Source organism: Aquila chrysaetos, chromosome 2 (genome assembly GCF_900496995.4).
Source record: "Aquila chrysaetos chrysaetos chromosome 2, bAquChr1.4, whole genome shotgun sequence".
Classification (NCBI taxonomy): Eukaryota; Metazoa; Chordata; class Aves; order Accipitriformes; family Accipitridae; genus Aquila; species Aquila chrysaetos.
The window spans coordinates 77,512,280-77,539,609 of NC_044005.1; the positions used below are offsets into that span (position 1 = coordinate 77,512,280).

Here is a 27,330-nt window from a genome sequence, read left to right on the forward strand (position 1 = left end):
AAGTTTGTTTTTTTTTCTAAATCTACTACACAAATCAATTGATTAATACACACCACTAAAAACACACTACAAAAATTGTATTGTCACAGTTACAGTTGTGACCTTCTAAAGCAGGACTATAGCTTGGACAGACTGTGAAACCTTGCACCTGAACTTCCTTGCAGCTCTGGTTTTAGGTCTACTTCTAACTAAAATGATCAAAATTTACAAACTCAGACTTTGGAGGGAGAAAGGAGGGGTTAAAAATCAATGAGAATTTATCCTGGCTGGTTAAAAAAATCAAAAGAGACTCAGGAAGTAGTAATTGTTTGGGCTGATTTGCCCAGGCTTGAGAATTTCTTTTTTGGAAAGAAAGCAAACCCTCAAGGAAAGTTTACAGAGCATCAGACAGTACAGGCTTTATTTATCCACAGGTCATCATGATGGGCCTTAGACCACTTTTTTTTGAAACTCAGCAATACCAAACATCCCAATGGCCCTGTATTTAAGCCTACCCCATTTAAAATCCATTTTCCATATTGTTACGCTCACTCCTTCCTCACTCATCTTGTCCACAATACCCAGTTTCACCCTCAGTATTTTTATTTCCTCGGCAGTGGAAGAATTCTAAGCCCCAGCAACAATCACAGGTTCAGAAAGCTCTGCTTTGGTCTCACTCTTTCCTCATAGATGAGTTTCTTTTTCAACTTCATTTCTCTTGCCTGAATTTCCTTCACTTTCCTAATTTATTTCTGATAATGTAGGAGTTGTGAATTGCCAGCCACATTTTCTGTAACATCGATCTCCATTTTTCATAGACCATTGAGCTACACTAGAAATCATTCTCTCATAGATAATTTTTGTATAGTCTTCTAACCTTCTTAAAAACAACAAAAAGTTTTGTCTAACTATTTGAACATTTGGCTGTCTTGATAAGCCACGGAAGCATCAACTGTACTCCTCTTAATCACTTCACGGTTTCCATAGTTACAGATATACATGGAACATAGAAATAGTTTTTTTAAATGACAGAAGTCTCACAAAATAAGGTAAATGGCATGAAACTGCTTACAGTCAGGACTGATATAAAATTTTAGTTGTCATTCAAAAAAACAGAGAGAACTCACCAGAAGCTTTCCACTCCATTTATCCACTAATACGTTTACAAACTGTAGTAAAAATATACAAATGCAGTGCACAAGTGTGTACATAATCTCTGCAGGAGCTTGCACTACACCATTACTTACGTTTCTATACTATTCTTTTATATAAATATTCTTTTATACAAACTGTGTCAAAACAAATGTAGTAGAAAGGCAAGAGAGATTTTTTTGTTTGGTATACAATGGAAAATAATTGATGACAAAAGAAATTGGAAACATGTAGCTGTAGAGAAGTTGTAAAGAAGGTTAGTCAAAACAGAAACACAGTTAAACTGCAGAATCAAATTCCTGAAGTAAAAAAAAAAAAAAACCTCAAGGAAGGAAATGCGAGTGGGTCAACTGATGGAGGTCATAAGGGACTTGATGGGCATGAACTGAATTCCAATTTTGTATTCTCAAACACACACAAAAAAAAACCCCTCAAAAATAGTGTTACAGACTCTCCATCCTTAGAGGCATTCAAAACGCAATGGGACATGGCCCTGGCAACCTTATCTACTTGGGCCTGCTCTGAGCAGGGATTCGGACTAGAGGATCTCTAGAGGCCCCTTCAAACCTCAACCACTCTGTGATTCTGTATGGAATAAAGCACTGAGAAATTTAAATATCTTGGCCCGATGGTTCTTCAACTACGCTAGGTATTACTATGCTTGTAATATTTTACTGCCAGGTCTGCCTCTTTTTTGTCTCACTATCCACAGAGGTTTGTGCCCTAAAGCAAACAGCACGTAAAATCTGAAAAGTTCTGAGTTGGAGAGGCACTTTACTCACACAAGGGACTATGGAAAGCCCAGAGCATATTGACCTATTTTCTTCCAGGAGCACACAACAGTCTATAAACATAGACATTTCCCTCAGCTATCTGAGAGCTTAAGATTACCTCCACCAAATGCTGGTGGAGCAACTATGTGTTTGAAAGCTTCCAATACGAGTTACTGACAATCAAGTCTCATATTTATCAGATATATATCTATGTATCTCCAGAGATTTCAGAGATTAAGCTTCTCTATCCTGTGTTGTAGTAAGGTGTTAACAGCTGATGGTGTTCCCTCTAGGTTTGAAAGAGATTGTCTGCCTAAAACCTGCATTTGGTGTTCCCAACCTGTGAAATGCATGTCACTGTTGTGTTACTCAGAGAAACATACTGGCCTTGACAGCAGCTAGGAGCATGGGGTTACCAGGAGATCTGTTCTGGGCCCCTCTGTCTGCCAGGGACAATTCAGGGGCAAGAACAATGGACACAGGAGATGAGCAAAGCTTACAGAGACTGCTTGGATCCATAGGAAGACAGTGGAGCTGAGACTAACAGAGCGCTATGCAGACACGATGCAGAAATCCAGGGGCTGTGAGGAAGAGGAGGATCATTACTGGCTGTGTAAATAGGGATAGAAGGCAACAGAGGACAGCTGGCAGTTCAGGAGTATTCCCAGTGGGAATGAGCTGAATATACAGTAGTGACAATCATGTTATGACAAAGATTTTTATGGATGATATAACTACCTGCCCAAGGAACATAAGGGAGTGTGTGCAGCATGTTTGGATCTGTCAGTTCAAACAAATGCCCAAAAAACACTCTAGTTGAGAGGAGAGAAAGAGTATTTTTGACATATTGCAGGATAATCTCATCGCAGTGATCTCTGCTGTGCAGCTTGACAGAGGCCTCCTCTGACCACTTTGATTAGCTTTCCACTCACAGGGAATCGCGCTGGATGACTATCAGCTCTGCTTACCCAGAATTCCCCTCTGTTCCCCACCAACTCCTACGCTGGGAGGTTCTGGCTGCTGAGTTTTGCTTGGAGCTCCCACAACCCCAAGTCCACACAAAGCCTAGAATAATGCTGTCAGAGCCTTACAACCAGGCTATGGAATGAAGCATCTAATTTGCGAAGTGACTGAGTGAGGGAGAGTGTGGCACCAAAGGTGTGCTTCCTCCCACGCGTGGGCAGCCCCACACGCAGCCCGGGCTCACCACCACTGCCAGGAACGGCCAGGATGGCAGGGATGCCCTTGCCACTGTCCTTCTGAGGCTGAGAGCAAAGATGTGAAACAGTCTCCAACTGATCTGTTACAGATACTTTTTTGTGTCACATACAGATACAATACTAAACAGAATCTGGATAAGCCTGGAAATGTAAGTTTAAATAAATGAAATCATGACTAACTTCTACCAGTTTGGTCCTTCATGTTTTAACTTTTCTTAAGCACTCAAGAGCAAACATTCTCAGTGAAAGAGTAAAATTCATATTATATGATTGCACATTATTTTCATATTTCGTTTTCAGAATAAAAAAAAAAAAACAAACAAAACACACCATAGTGGAAATATAGCTAGACAGAACTTTTCACACTTAGGGGGTGTTAAGTATCATATAGTACCTACTTATAAAGGAGTATTTTGCAACAGTTAGTACTGCCCAGTAAGGGTTTTGACAAAGCACCAAGTAGGATTATGCCCTATACATGTTATACACATTCGTGATTCACAATCTACCCCAGACTCACCCTTAGGTTTGTGGCTTTCTTCACACAATTAGAAATACTTCAGCTTGGGGTTTTTTTTTTTGTTATGCACATAAATGCATGGAATGCTTATAATTACAGAAGGCATCTTCTCCCCACTTTGATATCATCGCTGCAACTTCTTAAATGTTTATAACAGCTATTTTTAAAACAAACATACACTTTCTTTGTACAACTTTCTGCCTTACACAGATCAGCAACCTGATGACCTCTTCTGAAAAAGCTACCAGACTATCCTGAGAAACCACAACATACCATACAAGTTGGCTCAACATCTTATTTGCAGTTACTCCCTTACTGAAAGGATGACAAAGTTTTTTGGCTTTTTGGTTCTTTTACATTTCATCTTTGTTGATCCTACCTTCTGAGATGTCCATGGTCCTTTCTCTTAATTCTCCCACCTCTCGCTCCAGGTGCAGAGTCTGAGGCTAAGTTGGTTAAGTCTGTGCTATCTGTGCTATCAAGCTCGAGCACAAAGGAATCTCAGTAAATCTGGGATGGAAGATTTGAGGAAGGGGAAGAGAGAATATCAGTGTTCTACAGCAAATTTGAGTGGATATCTAAGATTTTAAAAAGAAAAACAAAAACAAACCAAAACTGGGGAAAACAATGTATTTTTGGTAAGGAAAAGTGTAGATTTTTAGGAGAATAAAGACTACAGGGTGACTCAGAAAGGGATAAACAACTGTGAGTTTGAATATGGAAGACTTAAAAGATAAGGAAAAGGAAAACGGGGCAGGAAAATGCAGTAGGAGTTTCGCGCCAGCATAAGAATATTATAATTTTTTTAACTGATCTAAACAGCGCACTGTTGACAGCCAATTCACAGACCATCCCCAGTATCAATTTCAGAAGTTTACTGTCCTGAATTTACAATACTACTGGCAGACCACACAGGGAAAGAGGAGAGATTCAATAAGGTAAGATGATGTAAAGCAGTGCAGAACATTAAACTCGGGAAATTCAAACAGTAATGATATTTTATTATCTGATGAAGCTACTGTTACAAAAACAGGCTCAAAAATTGAGATCAGAACTTTGCTAGATGATGAGACAATCATTCTGATCTCCTGCACTTACCTGTATATTCACAGATATCTAATGAGGCTTTGCATTTCCTAAACAAATAAAAGGCATATAGCGCAGTGATGACTTAAGGGTATGGGGGGAAGAGGCAACAGTTAAGGATATCCTGCCTCTTTATTATCAGAAATAGAGGGATGCGTACTCCATGGTGGTACAGATATAAAGACCATGAGGCCTCAGTCCACGGTTATACATTGGTGAAGACTTTTTGTGCTCACATGTACCGTCTGTTCAACGAAGCAAGCAATCTTTTTAGCCAGGTAACTGATTTTTATGTCGCAGGTTTCTGTGTGTATCAGGAGCTGGAAGAGATTTAATGGCCAGCTAGATCCCTCTTAAATGCTAGCTCCCTGGGCACCTGCACTTATGTAGAGGAAAGAGAACCATGTCAGCAACTGAGAGAACTTCCTTACTCCCTGCTTGGTAGAAGGTAGCCTTCCCATAGCAACAGCTTCCAGAGCTGGTGGGGTCCATCTACTGTTGCCTAAACTTGGGTCACCTTTCCTGCTCACAGTTGTTACTTGCATTTAATCTTCAGTATTCAGCCATATTTGAAGTAGCTGAACACTAAACACAACCCCAGGGTTTGCAGGAAGCAGACATATTTCTGAACATGTGGTACATCTGGAAAAAAATAACTTTCAGATACATCAGCCTTTTGCTGGGTCCAAAAAGCCTATCTTTTGAACTGAAAAGATCATTTTGACCAAGCCATCTGATAATCTTTCTGTGCACAGTACCATCCCTCTCGGTTTTCATTTGATCCCTGTGTGTTCTCATGAATCCATCGCTGAACTTTTTTTTTTTTTTTTTTTAAATTCAGATTACATAATATAGCCACCAGAATCAGCCCAGCCAAACAAATCAACTTTGGTTATTTAAATCCAAAACACACATAATAGACAAATCGGACAATTCCACCCTCACCCATAGCCACGGAAAGTTTTTCTAGAAGATTTCATTTCAGTAATATCTGTTGTTGCTAGAATGTGAGTTTAATCATTCATTTGTATTTCTCTCTAGTTTATAATTAATTTTAACTCTATACTGAAATCGGGTCAGTAGACTACATATTAATAAGGTTAGCACTGTTTTACTCTGGTTGTCTCTGTAAGTTTCAGATGATTATACTAAAACCAGCGGTTTATCCCAGCTTAAATACGACTGGTTTACTGGAGGTCAGACTCTTCTGGCCCTGTCGTCTTTAGTAACTTTCTCTTAACCACTTCAGCTCTTTATTGTCTCTAGACAAAAGAATACAGGGTAAGAGGGAAGACTTGTGGGATGAGGTGGCCAAGAAGAAAAAATGTCCAAGAGGACATGGACAAACAGGTAGAAAGGTTCAAAGTAGGGTGAAGAGAAAAGTTAAAGAGGCAATAACAAGTGGAGGAGAAAATTTCAGAGAGGCAATAGGAAGAAAGTAGGACAAATATCAGGAATTAAGAGGAAACAATCGTGCTGGAAAAGCAACAAAATTGGGTTGTCTTGTTGTCATATATCAAAAGTTATTGCATTTGGAGCAGAGATGATGCATGGACAAATAAAACTTACTTCAGAGGAAACTCTACTTCCTTTCCTCAGTTTGGGTTTTTTTTTTACCTTCGGGTTTGGGATTTTTTCTTCAGATAAGAAAGAAGGCATTTGGGGATTCAGGGTTATCTTTCTCTTTTAAGAAAAATGCTTTTTGGCAAGCTTTACGTCTCTTCAGACAAAATCAGCATAAGATATTAACAAGCCTACACACACACACACACGCACTCCGACAAACCACCTAACAAATGAGCTTACTAGGACTCTTAGCACACAGCAGAAAACAGCAGCAGATTGAATGTGAGACACTGAAGCTCTAAATGGAAACAAAGCATGTCCAGCAGCTTTTGCAATAATCATGTGGCATTGCAAACTTTTATTTGCAAATCCTTCACTTTTTTTTTTTTTCTGTCTTGCCTATTTTAAGGAAACAAGAACTATTCTTAAGTTTAATGTTCAAGCACTAGAAGAAACTTTTATTTTTCCCCTGAGCACCAGTGGTAAGAGTACTGTTAGCCTTATAAGCATTTGCTGCTTGCAGAATATGAAAGAACTGAAAGGTTTAAGATCCGCACTGTCACTTTCTGCGTAAGTCAGACTATAGTACCAAGTTTTTTGTATGATTTTGATGGCTGTCCTTCAAATTAAACCAAAGCAGAAGTGACTCTTCAGTTTCTAAATCTACATGTTTACTTAACCTCCATAAGAAATATTACTATATAGAGAGATTTAAGCATTTTGTTTCAAAGAGTTGCTGAGACTATGCCATGTTACTTGGTGTGCAAGCACAAGGAACTTTCTTTTTGAAACATTTACAGTATTTGCTATACTTAGTCAGCCCAAAGAGTTTAAAAGACAGAAGCCTAAAAGTTGCTGTATGCTACATTGATCCTGAACACTGCTCCCTTTCCTTGCTGTTTGAAGCACAGGAATCATAATTTCTTTGCACTTGTTTAATACAATACTGTGTGACACTTAAATTGGAAAAAGAAATTACTGGGGAGCTAAAGGTAGCCATCCAGAAAGCCATCTATAGTAGTGAGGTGGGTGCTGGTCTCTTCTGTCAGGTGGCTGGAGACAGGACAAGAGCAAATGGCCTCAAGTTGTGGCAGGGGAGGTTTAGATTGGATACTAGGAAAAATTTCTTCACCAAAAGGGTTGTCAGGCTCTGGAACAGGCTGCCCAGGGAAGTGGTGGAGTCACCATCCCTGGAGGTGATGCACATAGACAAGGCACTTCAGGACATGGTTTAGTGGGCATGGTTGACGGTTGGACTCAATGATCTTAAAGGTCTTTTCCAACCTAAACAATTCTATGATTCTATCGGACATGAAGGAAAAAAGATTAAGACAGTACATACCTTTCAGCTATTCAGTAAGATAAACTGCTAAGAAATAGTAATTACGGTTAAAATATATGCTGGGCAGTTTATATACTTGACAGAAAAATAAAACCAAGAATAGAAGCAAGGAGGAAAAGGTGATTTCTCAGCCCATAAACACTGTAGTAGCTACATTTATAACATAGATATGGCCAAAAAATAGACTTCTCAGTTGCCTATGAACAGCTCTAAAATAAAACACTAAAATGCAGATTGCTATCAAACAAATTGAAGGTCTTAACCAAGTGAAATGGTAGACAGCACAGTACATGAGACAAGTTTTGAGAAAACAGCCAACTTACAAGCAGTATAAGGTGTTGTACATCAGGAAGCTCTTCTTGCCATAATTTAGCACTTCCAAAAGAGTGGCTTTTAAAAGCAAATGTTAAAGCAGTTAAACCCCAAATCTGATCCTTCTGGGGCTAAAATAGAAAGACAGCCACTTTATGTTGGTGGTAGTTTAGAGTTAGCTCTGTGATCATCATTAAACTCATTTTCATCCACTTGGTGTATGCAAAGTTGCTTTTGTACGATTCTCATTTATTACACAAGGTATAATGTAACAGTGGGATGCTAAGTGCAGAATTATTATCTATTAAATTATTATTTAATTATAAATAAGCTTATAATGCAAATAAAACCTGTAAGCAACACTGCCCCAAAACTCGCCATGATATAGTTTCAAAATTTGCAGGTAATCAGAAGAATAATCAAAAGTTGAGAACAAAATGAAAAATGAAAGCAACCTAATAAGGATGTTGACAACCTGCGTGCCACTGACTGTATAAAGGATCTTCTACCTTTAAAAAAGGAGGGAAAATAAAAAAAGGAAAACCTTCCTAAGTAAAGTTTCAAAAATCTACATAGTTTACACTGAAAACAAGCTATTGTTTCATGAATCAAATCAAAGGATTGAATTCAGTCAGTTCACTGAAGAAAGCAGTAACTACAGGTATTTATGCTCAAAGAAAAGAAAGTAATTAAGCAGAACATGGTGAGCGGATCCCGCGGCAGTTGGAGCGCCGAAAAGAAGTGGCTAAGAAAGAAAGAGAAAACAGCCTGAGGGCTGAGCAGGACAGAGCGTACCGGCCAGCGTCCCTCAGGCTGCGGTGGCACTGCCAGGGAGATGGCTGAAGCTGCACGGGGCGCGGGTGCCCCGGGGCTGGCGGCGAGGGGCCGCAGAGATGGCCCCTGTGAGGAGGGTCCGCGCCGGACACAGCCGGTTCCAGCCGGTTCCGGCCGGCTCCAACCCGCCTGCCGCCGGGCACGGCTCGGCCCCGCAGCCAACGGGGGGAAAACCTGGGTGAGAAAGGGCAGGAACGTGACGCGGGAGGTCAGGAGTGAGGTAAAAAGTGTGAGAAACAGCCCTGCGAGCACCCAGGCGAGAGGAGGGGAGGGAAGGAGGGGCTCCAGGCGCCTCAGCAGAGGCTCCCCGGCAGCCGGTGGAGAAGACGGGGCTGGAGCAGGTTTTCCTGATGGGAACTGCGGCCCCTGGAGAACCCACATGGGAGCAGGGCTTTTTTTCCTGAAGGATGGCAGCCCACGGAGGACCCCACGCTGGAGCAGGGGAATAGCGTGAGGAAGGAAGGATCGGCAGAGAGGGGCTGTTACGGACTGACCTCGGCCGCCATTCCCCATCCCCCTGCGCCGCTCAGCAGGACGAGGCGGAGGAGTCGGGAACGGAGGAGTGAAGTTGAGACTGGAAAGAAGGGGGAGGTGGTTTAGGTTTTGTCTTTGCTTCTCACCATCCAACTCTATTTTAGTTGGCAATAAATTAAATTAATCTTCCCCAGGTTGAGTCTGTTTTGCCTGCGACGGTAACTGGTGACCAACTCCCTGTTTTTATGTCGACCCATGAGCTTTTCCACCTTATTTTCTCCCCCTGCCCTGTTGAGGAATCTAGCAGCCAGCCAAGGTCAACCCACCACAGAAGCTTCTCTAACAAGACCTTCAAAATGAAGAAATGCAGCTGACTGGCATAAACCTTGTCTTTGTGAAACAAACTGCATAACAGTTTTACAAATGACTCGAAGCCCATCTACGGTCTTTGGAGTCTTAACAGTCTCTCCCCATAGTCTTCAATGTGAGGAAAAAAAAAAAAAAATTATCTGGATGCATTTCAGATGCAGCTTGGATGGATTTAACAGCCTCCTTAATCAAACTTAACTCAGTCATGAACTTCCATATCAAAGGACTTATGAAACAAGTTACTTTTCATGTAATTACTGTCTCTGAAGTATTTATTTCTATTTATCACTGGGTCTCGCTAACAGAGCCCCAGATCTGTCAAGCTTTCGGCTCTCCTCCCAATGGATAACTTGGGAATTTAGGCAGGGAGTCTGGAGAGAACTGTACCTAACAGTTTGCAACAGATGTTGAGACTCCACAAAGCTCTTCCTACAGTAACTTTTGATAGTGTATATCTCTGGCATTACAGAAAGAGCACAGTTTCTGAGAAACACATAATATATTAGATAAGACTGCCTGAATCTTCTGTAGCTTGAAGCATTGGGCTTGCTCCTTAGTTTTGACTGGGGAAGAAACAGCCTGCATGGCTTACAGCACCTCTCTTATTTTATATCCCAAGTCTGTCAGTCGGCTTCTTTTTACAAAAACCAGCAGTTTCTCCTAAATCAATCAGACCACCCTGGGTTTTCTCCAGTCACCATCTTAGCCTCAAGAAGGCTAAACCAGTCTAGTCTAGATTAAGCTAGTTAAGTAAACTCTTCCCTTAGCTGACTACTGATCTTTATGAAGCTGAATACTCATAGTCAGTTGAACTATGCCATTCTCATTACCTGAAGATTGTGCCTAACAAATTTTCAACATGGGGTTTTAAGTATCTAATTGCATGGCCATACAGTTAAAAAAAGATTTTGGTCTTCACAGGTCTATGAATTATACTCAAGAAATGGAAAAAGAATTTTATAACACTAATAATTTATATACTAAATAAAATATTGAAAATTGAACTGTGGGTTAGTACAATTTTCAGTAACATACAACATTTTCTTGTCAGTGTTTGTCTTTAACGTGGGAGAAAAACCAAACTGAACTCTCCATAGCAGAATATATTCACAGCTTTCCCCACATCACAGACTGCATGAGACCATAGATATCCTCTTTGAAGAGGGTCACTTTATGTAGGAGATGAAAGGCTAAAAAAAAAAATATCTGCTGCTGTATGAATTGTCAGGTTGCCTGTAGGGGAGAGAAGGCGTAGGTTTGCACAGAAGATTCAGACCAAGCGTGTAGGGTTTCATTTGAGATAAGACTAAATATAGGTTTCTAAATGTGTCTACAGGCCATCACTGCTGTCTGATTTCCTACTGTAACTAATGAAAATCTATAGTAGGATTCAACTGCCTCAACACTGGCATTCAGTTCTACTTGCAGTGCCCTAACATTTCCAAAATACAAGTGTGGAGCTGTTAGGTATGACATGGGAATTACCTGAGAGCCACCCTCACCTGGGGTAGCTGCTGGAAGCTACGGTAAAACTCTGCAGTACCCGATATGACACTAGATGACACGGGGCTCTACTTCCCTAAACAGGCACTACAGCTGAGAAAGATTCAGAGCAGATTTAGTTTAGTTCAGAGCAAGCTGAATCACTCTGAGCCACACTGATCCCCTCCAGTAAGTACAATGAAACACAGCTCACATCTAATGTAGGGGTTCTCATCTGGAACTGATTCCCACTCAGTCTGACAGGTAAATGTATTGACTTCATCTCCCTTGGATACCTCACCAGCCTCCTCTTTAATAGTTTATAGAAGCGACCAAGAGGGCAGCTCCTCTAACGTGAACAATCGGCTCTACTGAACACTCACTTGCTGGTTGATCAGGAAAACATATACTTAGGTGTACAGAGCAAAGGGGTAATATCTGCAACATAAGATATTCACAGAAATGCAAGAGGAACGTTATATCTATGCTGAAAGCATAGGGGTAAAAACCAGAACAATATTGGAAAAGCAAGTGGATGAAACCTTCCTGCATTTAATTCCTGACTTCACCTTGTTGCTTTTCCTGCTGCATTGCACTTACATGGGCAAGAAGTTGTCGCCGTGGTCACTTTAACCCACCACAAAGACAGTCAGATCAGTCCCTGAAATAGGCTAGGAAAGCAGGTTTCTCTACAGCTAAAAGGACTGATCCAAATAATCCTAAAGGGTAAAGCTGTCTGGCTGACAAAAGTCTTGAGAGCAGTTTGCTGGATGGACTTTCAACTGCTCTCGCTCCACTTGTAGAAGCTATTTGGCCAGAGAAAAAAAGTTAGAGAGAAAAATTAACTTTCCTGACGCATGCATAGGTAAGTAATAGAATACATGAGTTTTGATCACTTACCACACATTGCAGCGATGCAAACTGCACCATCATTAATAACATCCCAGCAACATACAAAAATTTCCTCCAGTCATGACAACACAACCATCATGTGCATGCTCATCTATTTATAGAGTCCCAGCAACATCATCTCATCTCTATGATTAATCTGTATTTCTCAGTAATACTCAACTTTTTACAATGTAATATCCCCAATCATTTTCACAAAACTCACCAATACAAAGGTTTTGCTACAGGAGTCTGCTTTTTTACGGGCAAGTTAATCGCAAATCTAATAGATCATTGAAAAAATAACATTTAATTCCAAATTTTCTGTAAACCTGTTGCATGTAAGTTAGTTGACGGGTGTTTTAGATGGAATACTGAAATTGCACAGTATGTGATTAAACTTCAGCCTAAATAATTCGCAGCTCTTTGGAAAGCTCAATCTGGATTTAAAAAATTATTAGGTTTTATCTGCTCCTCAAGGAAATACAGATTACATTTTGCGTAGATTTTCACTTAATCTCTTACCAGTCATTAAGCAACCAGTAACAGATATTTTATACCATTTTATAATCACAGTTTTGGGGAGGAGTTTAATTTATCTCCATAGGAAGGCTGAGTTGCAAATGGCTCTCTATACTAATAGAATCCAAAAAAACCCCACAAAATATTACAGAAACTTTGTCTATAGATTTGCTTGATTGACATACACTGTTCTATCCCCAAATTCACATAAAATCATGTACCTCAGGTATATCTATGGCAAACTATCCTAAACCCTCACTAATTGCAGCACTGGAGATATATAGATGGAAGTAACCATCTGTTAAGTAAAATCACAAAATGCTCCAGAATGCAAAAAGATATAAAAAGATATAAAAACATAGATGGAAGTATCTTTTATCTAGGACATTGCATTGCTAAAAATACACTGAATTTTAATCCTGGATGAGGATTAAGGTTATTTATAATAAAAAGAGAAATAGAGAGCGAGAAAGAGCAGAGATTACATCTAGTCCTCTCCTCATAATTACTTTGTTCTCTGGAAATTTTTTCTGCTACTTGTCTGTTTCTCATAACGATTAATAGGTCATAAATCTTGTCAAATCTCTCTTTGCAACAAGATATCTTTTTAGCTAAAATCTCTCTGGTTCTGGGGTGACAAAATAGCCCCAGAATTCAGTTTGCTAAATTTAGTTCTATTTAGCATCTCCACATTATGTTGTAACTACTAAAAACAAAGAATTGTGCCTCAGCAGTGTACATAATTATGGAAATTTTAAATTAATATTAGAAGTCATATTTAGTCCAAAACCCCACATATCACATTAAAAACCCCATCACACGAAAAGGATCTTACATGAATGAGGGCCACAGTGATTCAAGCTGAAAGCTACAAATTCCAAGAAGAAATAAATTGCTCAAGAGAAGAATTTGCTGGGGCTAAGGGGCACACTCTGGGCTGTGGAATCAGCCTGTGTTTAAACGAGAGCACTCGCACATGCCCGGGAGTCAGCAGCATACTGGTTTTGTTGTGACCAGAAGGAAGAGAGGTAGCCACAGGCTGAACAAGGAGATTCAGTGAGTTCAGTTGCCAAAACCTCAAGTGTTTTAGAGAAGGATGGAGCACGATTAGAAGAAATCTTCCACTTTACTGGATCCTTTTACAGGAGGACTGTTTAAAGATACCGCAGCTGGGGACCGTCTGAACTAAGGGACAGGCTAGAGTGTCTTAGAGCAATAAAACCCAAGTATATCCAGGGAACAGACCACCGCTGGAAAAACTGAAGGTGCATTGCTCAGATAAAAAACACTTCCATTGGGCCCTGCCGCAGGACAAATAGCTCTGAGCTCTTTGTTTGGACATCAGCAGTCAGCTCTGCTGGTGTACCGTATCCCCTCAGGCATCCCACTAACAGCTCCTTCAAGCCTCCTGAGCCTAAAGACAGGCTACGCGTTTCCCCGGAGCTCTCCTGCACATTCGCTATTCAGTCCTCGACTAAAAAAAAGGACAAAAAACTATCTCCAGTCTCTAAGGCTAAGCTTTCATTAGAATATCAACCAGAAGAGATATCAAGGTTCATAGCTTCTGGGTGAATTAGATGAAAGTTTAGATGGTTTGAAATGTTTGCCTGCTCAGTATGTCTCCGTAAATAATAATAATCTGACACAACACAAGTATACACATTGCATATTTGTCAACAATAATGGCACTTTTACTTGATTTCTAATTTCAAAGCATTGCACAACACGAATTCATTTCCAGTGATCAGACTCACTCTACAGACGCACACTGGAAATGGGTTATATACAGACTCACCCCACCCTCACGCAGGTAGAGCACGCTGGCTTCCACATTGTCCTCCACCTGATGTTGCAGACCATTAATTTCAAAGAGCTGTAAATCTATCTAATGAAATGAATTTATTCCCCAACATGTTGACACAATAAATATCTGCAAGCCAAATTTCAGAGAAGCTAGACATGGACAAATTAAAATTACCTATACCAGTCACAGTCTCTGGATTAGCCACCTCTTTATTCCAAACTTCTGGTTTTTATACTCCAAGATTACTTCTTTACAGACTGAAAAAAGATTATATGCAGCACAACTGAGACAGCTAGATGTTATATGGAAACATATTCTAAAATTTTCAATTTTAATGATAATACTATGAAGATACTTTTTCTACATCTTTTTTATTAACATAGCATATTTGCTCATTAATTCTGTATTCCATAGCAGAAAGAAAAACATAGTATGTTTATTAGATACGGTATATAGTGGTTTAGAAATCTCTCATGCTACCAGCCATTTCTGCACTGCTGACAACACTTTATTCCGTTACAGAAATGAAAGTAACGGAAACACAGTAAATACACAATACCTTGCAAAGAAAATTGTTGGATTAATTTGGAATATAATAAGGCAAACTGAATTCAGAAATAATAACTGCAAATTTGATATGGCAATGAAAATGCCAGCAGTTTTGGATTTTAAGATACCATAAAGGTAATAGTCTGTTATTAATAGTAGTGAGATTGGATTTGCCTTGTTATCAACAGGCAACAATAAATTCAAAGCAATTCCTACAATGAATTAAAGGACTTCAAAAAGTAGCACATTGGGGAAAATTAAGACAATTAAATGTGCATAACATACTGAAAGGATGCAAGAACAGTTCCAAGTAAGTATAGTGACCTCTCAGCTAAAACTGCAGCTTGCTATATACAGGCTTTGCATGGGTTTAAGGCTGAATTTGTTTTCTCTTGATAGTAACATTGCTGGAAACATGCTGAAGTGAATGAAGAACTGAAGAGCCAGAAACAGATTCCTGGGGTGACTATGCTTTGAAAACGATCACCTATACAGACCCATCTACACAGACATCCTACCAGTAGCTAACCAACCCTACTCCCAAAAACATCTGGAAGAGATATAAGCCTGAAATATTTAGTGTATAAACCTTAAATATTTATTATAAGCCTTAGTATTTACTGAGAGTGTTAATAATGAGTCAGCAATAACAACTTGTTTCTAAAAGGTTCCTGTTACAGGAGCAATCCCTCATTAAAGAAGAAATGCTCCATTTAAAATTAGGGTTTTAATTGTGTGTATCACTATTATTACAGCTATCTACAGACCTTTTTGATGGCACAATTGCAAGCAAAAGGGTGATCAAATACTATTACTGTATTTCCAATCTATCATAATTAATAAGTATAAGCAATAAGATGTAGAAAGAAAATTTGATTTCATGCATATGAACACATCATTTTAGCAATTTTTTTAATTCACTGATTCTTTCCTCCTAATTTGATAAAATTATATACATATTTTGACTAATCAAGAATTATCAGAATTGCGTCTAATTCAAACTGTTCACGTTGTTTCCTTTTACCTTACACCAGATATGCATACGTTATCATATTAAAACTATAAGGTTATACTTATTCATTTTCAAAACTGCAGTGCACTGAATAGGCAGGGATCAGAATCTACTATGAAGTAAGAGTTTATAGTATCGTGTTGATTATATTAGGGTAAATGAACACATCAAACAGCAAACAGGCTCTTCTCATGACTTCTTAATATTGTGCTGCACCGCTAGTATTTTTTTTCTTTATTATCCTCTTTCTTCTTAAAGTGCAATGTATACAAGATATATCAGATTTCAATTGTTAGAACTTATTTCCTTTCCTCTTCTTTTCAATATGTATTTACAGTTGAAACTAATTACCTAAAAATATTTTCCTTTACACAAGACCCTTATCCCACTTCTTTACTTAGAGATTCAGGGCATAGATGAACACATTTTTGACAAAAAAGTGAACAAATATATTTCTATATTGTTGCATTTTCTGAAGCCAGAATTATTTCTCAAATCCCCAATATCATCCTTCCCTAGAACTTCAAATTTTCATGGATCAACAGATGCAAGACTGCAGTTAACTCTGTTTATTACTCACTAACATAACAAAAGGGTAAAAAAGAGCAACACCTGCTGACACACAAGCAATTAAAAGTTTTTAAAAAATCAAGAAGCTACAAATCTTATTTTACTCCTAGGATAAGGAATCAAAAAATTCTTAAGGGAAAGCATTCAAAAACAGAAGTGTATATTATCGCATGATACTTTTTTAATTTAATACTTAAGAATACTTTTCAAAAAGCATTCTCTTAACCCTTTATTACTACGAAATAACACATACACGAGGAAAATAGCATTAGCCTGGGAAAAGGTGTTCTCTTGTTCAGCTGAAAACACCTTATAAAACAAACATTGAAAAATTAAGAGAAACTGAAAGTCTTCTCCCAGGAAACATAGGAGATAATATCATCATTGTAGAACAAGTTCCTACAGAACATAACCATAAGACAACTACCATGCAACACCGTGGAACAGCCACTGTGATCGGTTACCTGTAGCATTTCGGTTTAATGCAATAAAGAAGTCGATAGCTGGTTTTGTGTCTTTTTTTTTTTTTCTTTAACTTTTCTTATGTATTCAGCTTATGGGAGTTTGTTTTAAATAACAATGAAAAAAAAAAATCACACAGCCTTCACTCACTGGAAAAAAAAATCAGTTCTTTCCCATTATTTTTAAAGCATCCATTTAAGCAGATCTAGCTTATGAGGTATAAAATGTCAGAACTAAATTTGCTACTATCTTTTATTGTGAAGGCACACCTTTAAAAGTAAAGCAAGGTAACTTGTTAGAAAAATGGAATAAATACATTTTCAGTAATGTCAAATCTAAACACAAACTCAATGTGTGCTTCTGGACAAAAAGAAAACCAGAAAAATCATTTCAACATTTTCCATTCTAACTTTGTAGTGAGACTGACCCAAGTCAGGTAGGAAGATATTCCTCTCTATTTCAGTACTGATAGTGCTGTATTCCCATCTGGGAAAGCAAGTTTTAATCACCACTGATCTCCCATGCCTCAGACAATATCTGAGCCAGTAAGATACACAGCATTGCTGGGAGAATCACTCGAAGGCTCTTTGGCTTTAGACCACCAGCTTAATTGGACCAAACAGAATGTAAGGTTGTTAGTGTTAAAATGATAAAAATACTACATTGAAGGAAACAAAAAGCTTGCAGTTATTCTGGTAGCTTTATTTTTTTTTCTTTCCCTCTGTTTGAACACTGAGCCAAAAAAAAGCGTGGTACTTGTTAGTGCTCTTTCTGAAGGATTCTGTGAAATTCTGGAATTCATTTGTCCAAAGTTGTAAATCACAGAATTATTCCCTAGCAGAACTTAAGGAGGTTTTGTGTAAGCTCATAATGTGTGTAGTTACAATGAGGAAACAAGTAACAAAAATGGCATGAAAGATCCTCGACTCTTTCATCGTTCACCATGCAAGCCAAAAGACACATGGATATGCCAAGCTGTGAGGAGCAAGTTCGTCCACGTGGCCCTGCTTGGGCAGGGGTGTTGGAGGAGATGACCTCCAGAGGTTCCCTCCAACTACAACCATTCTGGGATTCTGCGACTGCTATGGCGTACCATATTTTTTGTCAAGATAAAGATAAATAATAATTCCTCAATTGATTTAAATACATATAATGATTTACAGATTTCAAAGGTCAAAAAGGTGGTTCATAAGAGCTTTATTCCACCCCGTACTTCCTTTATTAGACTATACAGTAGGATGCATGTATATAGTATGCATGTATGTTCACTTACGAAAAATCTATACAATATATGCTTATATATACACATACCATATATATCAGTACATAAGATTAGTCAAGAGAAGATAGAATAAAGCTCTTTTTGAAAACCCTTATTGACCTTTGAGATCCTATCAACATTTAGGTTTTTTAACACAAGTTTTTGCAATGGAAGGAATTATTACACTCAAAGGTATTGCTGACATTTTCTTAACTAAAAGAAATTCAAAACAATTCCCATATTCTTGAATCAGTTAAATTGAAACAAAGGTACTGAAAATACAAGACTAAAAATAGGATAACACGTCCAGTAGTAACACTGCAGGGGATTAAAAGTTTTTTATTCATGCTCCATTATACTACATGGAGTTTCCAACATTGTTTATGTAGGGTCTCCACAGATCACTGTTACCCAGCTTGCATGCTAAAGGCAAACACAGCCATGAACGATTCAGGAGCCCTTTGTCATGGGTTAAGACAGAAGGTTGCAGTAGCAATATATTTGCTTGGTCATCAACTGTAGAATCGCATGACAAGGAGACAGTTTAAGTGTTTGGCTAACAGGTAAACTAAACCTGGATAAACCAAGGAGCATAACCGAGCGGTTACCGATTTAATGCCGATTTAAAGCTATAAGGGAAAAAAACTCAGCTGTCTAGTGACTCTTCTACACTCCAACCATTAAATGAAGAAGCTCTGATCTGGTTAACTTCAGAGCATGAACATCAGCTGCCTGCTTTTTTTGTTGTTGTTTACAAGAAGTGACCGGTCATTTTTGCTAGCTGGACACTGAAAAACAGGTGTTAAAGTCAAACATGTTGCTTCAGCAAACTTGGTGAAGAGCAAGCTGATTTTAAGGATTTAATTAAAAAAAAGTAACACTTGGATTTGTTTGGAAGTGAACTAACTTCCCAGAAAGCAGAGGAAAGTGCTCTGCATCTTACTTGAGACAGAATTCCTCAGTTTCTTGTCAGACTTTTTTCCTTTTCCTTTTTCTTCTTTTACCTGCTGAAAGCAGCAGTTCTAGGGAGCGATCACTCGAAAAGCAGTACTTCGTTCCTGATGCATACAAACCCCAAATCTTTTTAGGAAACAAATTACGTTGAATGCTACAGAGAGAAAGAATTTATCTGCTATCACTTTGCAATTTGCTATGTAATTTTTACCTCTTTCTGACAGATTTTTTTCTGGTTCTACAGCTGTATTAGTCAGAGCTTACATAAATTAGCTTTTTAATGGACAATTTGACATAAGAGTTCTGTGAAAGGGATGTAAAAACACTCGTGACAATCCAGACATTCTGTTCTGATAATATTAACAACTTCTGTTAAAACAATTAGTACACAGCTGAACGGCACGGCATATGCGCCCAATTGGTAAGGCTTAAATTGGCAAGCCATTATGTAAGCAAATTTTAAGCATAACTTGAAGGAACTAAATGACAAACACCCTGTAAAAACACCTGACAATACAATTAAGGAAAGGTTGCCAAGTTGTCTTTCTTTCAGAGTATAAATCACTGACTTTATACTAAAATGAAAACAATTCCAGTGAAAGCCAGATCAGAAATGTGAATCTCTAGTATTTCAGCACTGATAATTGACATTACCTTCCACAATCACATACTACTAAGTTCGGTTAAATCAATTCTCGTGTATCTATAATTGATTTCACATCCTGATTTCCTCCTAGTCGTCCTTTACGTATGCAAACAGAAAAATGAGTAAGCAAACTGCTCTATTCTGCACAACTAACATTTCTGGAAAACACAGGAAAATGGTGACAAAGCTATTTTTCATCATTTGCTCCAAATTCTTTTCACTTTAAATTTGATCAAAAATTGTAATCCTAACGAAATCTGTAGAGTGGCAGACTGATTGCTATGGATAAATATACAGCTTAATCTGGAACATGGATCTTCCACCTAATTCTGTCAATGATGTCATACAAATTTCACTTAGTTCAATACACCCACAGCACCTCACAAAATACTTTAATTTTGATTCAGAGAAACTGCATTCGCTCATTCAAGGCTACTTTTGTATCCTAAAATGTATCCCCTTTTCTACAAGGGGAAAGAAACAGAGCTGTAAAGCTTCATGTGTCGGGTGTTTACAAAGGAAATGCATCTTTTTGCATTACCTGACCAAATATTAGGAAGTAGTTTTACAGGAACGGTGCAAGGAAAAAAGTCGTATTTTCGGGTGGTTTTTGCTCCGCAAGGCTGTGGTACCACTGGAGGGAAGAACAGAGCAAGCAGCGGCAGGCAGGCATCGGGAGGACCGAGCCGGGGCTCTGCCCGCTCCTTGCCAAAGCGCGGAGACGCGCCAGCCGGACATCGTGCTGGGTTCTCCACTGCCCCAACAGCCCCCATAGTTCACATCGGAGGGGAGAGCGAAGGCAGCGGAGAGAAGTAACTTAAACCCGTTACCATTTTGGCAATTAAAATGCTGGTGTATGGAACAGAACTAGAAGGATCCAGAACAAAAGCGTAGACACTAAAAGGAACTGACAACACCTGGAAAATATTGTGCCAAACTAAAAGCAAGTGGTCACTCCTGCCAGCTTTTCTCTAAGCACCTACCTGACTTCCTTCTGAAATGCTCTCTCACATAAAATCCTGTACTAATAATATTCTGCTTTCTTTAAAAAGTATATACAAATGCTCACAGTGAACAGGCTGCCACATTCACATAACGGTGTTTCTGAATACTAAGGTAATATGAAGGAAAATGCTTGTACTTTTTCCGTACATAATACAACTGCCACCTGTTCTCAAACCCAATGATATTATTACTAACATTATTAACACTGAACACTCTCACTGCACAACTACATTTAAGCCTGATTTGAATAACCAAACTAGCTAACAGTCCTCTTATCTGACACTGTCGCCATTAAACATGGTCTGCCTGCAATCATATGAAAGGAGAGCAGGCTCAGGTGAGAAGTATGAAGAGCTAACCAATACTCAAAGAACATGGAAGAACTTCAGACACATATTTAGGGGTGCGTTTTGACATACGAGTCCTTGAAAGTTGTGTGCCTCATTAGCCACTAGGAGGTAGCAGTTATTGCCAATCAATTTTGTGAGTGTACTGGAGTCATCTGTTGATAAACCTAGGATGCCCACTAACTCGCACTACAAGGAATCAGTGTTTTGGGATGTCCTTTATTATTTTAAATGAGGAGGGAACATATTAAGTTCTGCTATATATTTTTGGAACAGTCTTTAAAATATATTTGGTGCTTACTTGAAAAGTAACAGCTTCAAAGTATTACATTATCTATACTCCATTTTAAAAATACTTAGCTAGGAGCAACAGTTGCAAGGGACCTCTTTAGGATCTAATACATTCCCCTACAGCCACAAGCAACCACATTACATAAATCCTTTCCTAAACTGTAACCAAATTTAACCTTTAAAACTTTATTGAGTTATTTTTTCTTCCAATAAGTCACATGAAAAAATTTCCCAAGGCTTTACTCTACTGATTGCAAAAATCTTTTTCCAAGCCAAGAGCATTTATGGCCAAGTTATACCCATTCGGTCTTATGTATTCACTGTCCTCTAGTTTGAAGGTTATTCTTATTGTTTAAAATTACTGTACTTCTAGATATCAATTCTGTACTTGTAGATATCAATTCTAATTGCTCTAGCTTTTGTCCCCCTAATCTCTCTAGTCTTCTCTCATATGAGCAGCTCTCCATTTCTTTGATCATCCTCTGTATGACCTTCTTTGTGTCTATCACAGTTTCCATTTGTCAAAGATGGGTAACGCATGGTTCACAACATCCCACGTGAGGTCTCATTAATACTAACTCTCCAACTCTACAGAAAATACCTTGAATCTAGGATAATGCTTGACTTTTCCTGGGCTTGGCACTTTAGTAACTCACACTTCATAATCCTTTCCAACTGAAGCACCCCTAGCTTGTAGGAACTTGGTGCATGTATTATAATACTGATGTATTGTGGTAAAAATTCACATGGAGAGAGCAAGGCTCATATACACATGTTTAAAAAGCCTTTACTAACACAAAGCTCACCAGATAAAGAAGGGTTTGTCCCTATATGTACAATAGTCAGGAATGTCGAGCCACTGAAAATAATTATTTCAGCGCGTTGTTCAGAGTACCACACAGAAAACAGTGGAATGAAGCTGTAGCAAGTTCTATTTCATAGCCATTGGAAAAACAACCATGCTCTCAGAACACTACTACCTTAGGAAAAAAATACTACCGCAATATGAAGGTGTGAGAGAAAGCACTTTCTCTGGCTGTTGCACAGTGCTAACTTGCAGGTTACAGCTATGCTGTGTATGTAAGTTGGGACGTACCACTACTTCGTAATACAAGCGTAACGCCATCATCCACACGCCAAAACCTACATTGGATTGTAATGACTTTACACTCATTTCTGCTAAAGTGCCAGCGAAGCTGGCTAATTCCCACCACCTAAGTCTCCAAGTTAAAATCTGGAATGCCACCTTTTGCAGACGTGCGTGAGAAGAGGCGGTAAGAGGACACGGGCTGCTCTGCTGGAGTACTGCCATCCCTCCCTCCGCGCGCAGGGCGCAGAGACGAACGGGGAACCACCCTCACCTATTTCAGGTAAGGCACAGGCGTTAGTGGTGAACATACCCGTACTTGATCCTAAAAGCTCTGCAGATTTTTGAAATGGTAACTACATGTTCACAAAGGATTCGCTCCGTCCTGCTCACTATACTTATGTCCAGTTTTAAGAGGTTATACTTGGCCTATGCATATTATTCCAAATGTAAATTAAAAAGCTGATTTCACAGGAATTCCCTGAATTTCCGCTGCAGCTGGAAGTGAAACACAGCAAACCATGTAAATCCATGTAAAATTACAATCAAAATACTAAATTAGATTTCCTGAAGCTGATGGAAGGACCTTGCATGCAAAAAAGTTGAATTGTTAACCAAAGGCATTTTTATGAAATAAAGCTTTATTACACTTCATTACCTCCTCTACTTTTTAGCCTATTAATAATTCTCAGTTCTTAATTAATTTCTTTTATTGTCCTAATTTTGACAACAGTCTTAGGTTTCCTTGCTGGGCTATCTTGGAAGCCTATGTTCAGCTAGGGGATGGGCAGGGACTGGGTGTTAGGATTCCTGTTCTTCCCCCCTCCCCTTTGGATGATTTTAAAATTTCAGTTCAGTTTTTTACATTAATATGTTTCCCAGTTAACTAACAACATTATAATAATAAATGATAAAAAGCATGGATTCTAACCACTTTGTCCTCCTTTGGGAAAGCATCCAAGGAAGCAGAATAAAAAGAGAAAAGAAAGAAAGAAGAGAAAAAGAATAAAATAGGCAAGTATTAATAGACAGATTTCAAAGAAATGCAATTCTAATAACTCTCTAAAAAAAGATAAAAACATAAAATTTCAAAAAAAAAAAGCTTTAAATAAAAAGATGACATTACTGCATAGTAGAAAACATGTTTTCCCACCCTAACCCACAGAAGCATAAACAATATAACAAACAAAAGGCAAGTTACAAATGAATGGACGTTTTTCCATTTCTGTGACTTTAAACAGTGGGTGAAAAATACTTAAAATATATTCAATTTTTTTCTCAGTAAAGATAATCTGTATCATATGCACTCTAACTAATAGTATAATGTAACATGTCAAACTATATTTTCATAGACTTGCTCTAATGACACCACCTGCAGGTAATGCAATGTAATGCATCTATTTACATGAAAAGATGAATATATGAAAATTTTTGTCCAATACACCTACATAATTTTTTTAGAATGTGAATTTAATTTAATGGACTCACAACTACATCAGGGCTACAGAAAACTTGCAAAATAAAGATGAAATACATTTTTTGAGGGCTTTTTTTGTTTGTTTACATGAAATTTCAGAAGCCCTATTCAGTTGATGTTTAGCTCAACAAAAGTTAAAAGGGCATAAACTAGTTCCATTATGAACATGATTATCTGCTATAAAATTTGTGACCACTTTAAACTGAATTTGTACTGATACAAAGAGCACAAACGCATGTCCCCTACAAAAGACCAGCACCTGAAAAACCATATGAGAAAGTTATCTCATCTCACAATAGATAACAAAACTCTTCATGCAACAGAAGGGTATTTGTAAAATGTTTTATAACACACCATAGTCCTAGATGACCAGCCAAAATTAATCACTGGATAATGGTCTTCCAAATATAGATCCTACCGCTCATGTACAAGTGAATAGTCAGTTCCTTGTAAGGGACTGACTGAACAGAGGGAATTCTCAGATACCCTTCAGTTTTATGGACAGCTACAGCGGCTAACTGCATGAGGATCAGAGGGAAAAAGATTTCTCTCACCTGCCTGAAAGTCGGATACCTAATCCGGATTAATCGATAGTTTTAAAATAATTTTAAAATAAATTGACATAGCACTCTCACTGTGGTAAGAAAAATGGTTGGGGTTTTTTCCTAACCAAATAATTGACTGATTTTATGTAAGAGAAATCTATAAATGTATATGAAAAGCTCTATAAAAAAAGAAATCTGAAATGAAATAAGAGTTCAATAAAAATTTATCAATGTGGAGTTGTACCTGAGCAAAAGGGTTTCTCTTTCATTCTATGAAAAGCAAGTATGTTTTCTTCAAGCCATCACTCAGTAAAACTATACACTATGTATTTTTTTTTTTTAAGTAAACTCAGTGAATCCTATGTATCTCCACAATCATTAAATACATTATTCTACTTTATACACGCCTCATAACGAAGTGATGAATGAAACACTTAAGTAAAATGAAGCATGAAATGCCAAACTTAAGGTGAACAATCTGCAGCGTGACAATGTCAAGGAGGCTTTTTCTTAAGAGTACACATCAGAAGACTTACATTGTTTGATCGCAGAGAGACACGACCTCCACATCGAGCACAAAACTTGGTCCGGCAATAAGAGCATAAATGGCCACAACCATCTGCAAACTTTGTTTTATGACAGATTCCACATGTTGGAGCATCATCCTTGTGCTCTCCCTGGTAACGGCGGGCTTCTTCCCCTATCTTTCTTACTTGCTCTTTATAGCTTTCAAATTGTTGATGCAACCTCCTGCATAGATGAGAAAAAAGTTTATATAGCAAGAATAGGAGGAAATACCACTACTGTGTACTTCTTTCTTTCAATTTATAACTCTACCTAACATTCTTGGCATGTTCACAAAAATAAATTTACCTCATATCAAATACACACTGCACATGGAAGACTGCATAGGAGAATCTAAAGGAAAAAAATAACAGACATAGGTATTCCTATTAGGTTTACTTCAAAGCTCATGAATAAATCATTTCACTTGACCAGAAATTGATCCAAATTTTAAAAGATGGCAAAAAATGCATAGTTTTAAACAGAAGTATCTACCATGTACAGAATAAAAGCAGAAATATAATTGCCTGAGCAAATTTGCATTGCTTTTTAATCAACATTATTTATACAGCTGGTGTAATTAAAAAAAAATATATAAATCAACCTTCAGTTACAGTGTCACACTTCTGTTTTCAAAATCCAAATTACTAACACCTGTAACTTAAAAGATTTCAAAACACACTCTAGAATCACAGTGGCCCTACAAGAATCTGAGAATAATTTTCTATGTCAAATCTAGATATTAACCATCTGTTGTATTCTCTCTGGTTAAGCATGAGGGACTACTTAAGGTTTGCTGTCCCTCATTACAGACATTTCTTCCAGCTTAGCTGTAGGAGTATATAGGAGTATTAGCGGGGATATAGAGTCCTAAGACGAAGACTGGTGTTCAAAGAAGTAGCACTCTCCTCCAGCTGCCCCAAATAACAAACAGCCTGACGCTATGCCCACCACCGGGCAAAGCGCCCTGCTACCCAAAAGACCCAGCTTCTAATCACGAGCTCAGGGAAGAGCACTCAGCCCTCTAGCCTCCACTTCCCCTTCTGCAAGTCAGAAATAATAATAATTAAATATTTAGTGATAAAATTTTTTCTTATCATTATGATATTATGTCTGAAGAAAAACTTGTCCTCCTGTTGGCTTCTATGAGATTTTCTCAGCAAAGATGAAGTTTCAGAGAGGAACCAGCTAAAGGTCCAGGTACTTCCAAAAGGAGCAACCCAGCTCCTCTCCTGCTCCTGGCTGCATGCTCTTACTGCTCCTCAGGCACTCATTTTCACATGCACCACATCCCTCCCAGCCAGCTAAATGTCACGGTTTAACCCCAGCCGGCAACTAAGCACCACGCAGCCGCTCGCTCACTCCTCCCCCAGTAGTGGGATGGAGGAAAGAATCAGAAAAAAAAGTAAAACTCGTGGGTTGAGATAAGAACGATTTAATAACTAAAGTAAAATTTAAAAAAAAAAGGAAAAAAAAAAAAAAAAAAAAAACAAAACAAGAGAAGACAAGTGATGCACAATGCAATTGCTCACCACCCACTGACTGATGCCCAAGCAGTGATCTGCACTTCTCGCCAGCTCCCCCCAGTTTCTATACTGGACGTGATGTTCTATGGTATGGAACACCCCTTGGGCTAGTTCAGGTCAGCTGTCCTGGCCATGCTCCCTCTCAGGTTTTTGTACACCTGCTTGCTGGCAGAGCATAGGAAAATGAAAAATCCTTCACTTAGGATAAGCGCTACTTAGCAACAACTAAAACAACAGTGTGTTATCAACTTTATTCTCACACTAAATCCAAACCACACTGTACCAGCTACTAAGAAGAAAATTAACTCTATCCCAGCTGAACCCAGGACACTAACCCATTAACCTGAACCAACAGAAAATTAATTATCCTACCATAAAAACCAAAAAAAATTGTTTTCCCATCATTTTACTTCCTGAATCACTCTGCTCTGAGCAGGGCACTGGATACCTGGGAGGAAGGTGGGACGTGAGCTCCTGAAGCCAGAAATGAAAAGGACCAGCAAAGGGCAGAATCACCCTTTTTGCAGCAACGAGCAACGAGCTCAGCTGCCATGAAGCTTAATTTACCCCACCCTGAAGCTTAATTTAAAAGGAACGTATTTCAGCTGTCAACTATCTTACTATTCATCAAATCATACAAGAAAGAAAAATTTCTGTAGGTGCACCAGGACAGCACTGCAACTCCTGACCTTCATTTTCACGAGCTTGAGC

The 27,330-nt window shown here is 38.5% G+C and overlaps 1 protein-coding gene across 1 annotated transcript in view; it reads right to left on the bottom strand.

Annotated features, from left to right (window-relative positions):
- RIMS1 (regulating synaptic membrane exocytosis 1) overlaps positions 1–27,330 on the bottom strand; it is a 342,135-nt gene that overhangs the window by 194,685 nt on the left and 120,120 nt on the right. The window contains 2 exon segments of the mRNA XM_030034563.2: positions 23,439–23,450; positions 25,066–25,279. Coding sequence (XP_029890423.1) covers positions 23,439–23,450; positions 25,066–25,279 — 226 coding nt within the window.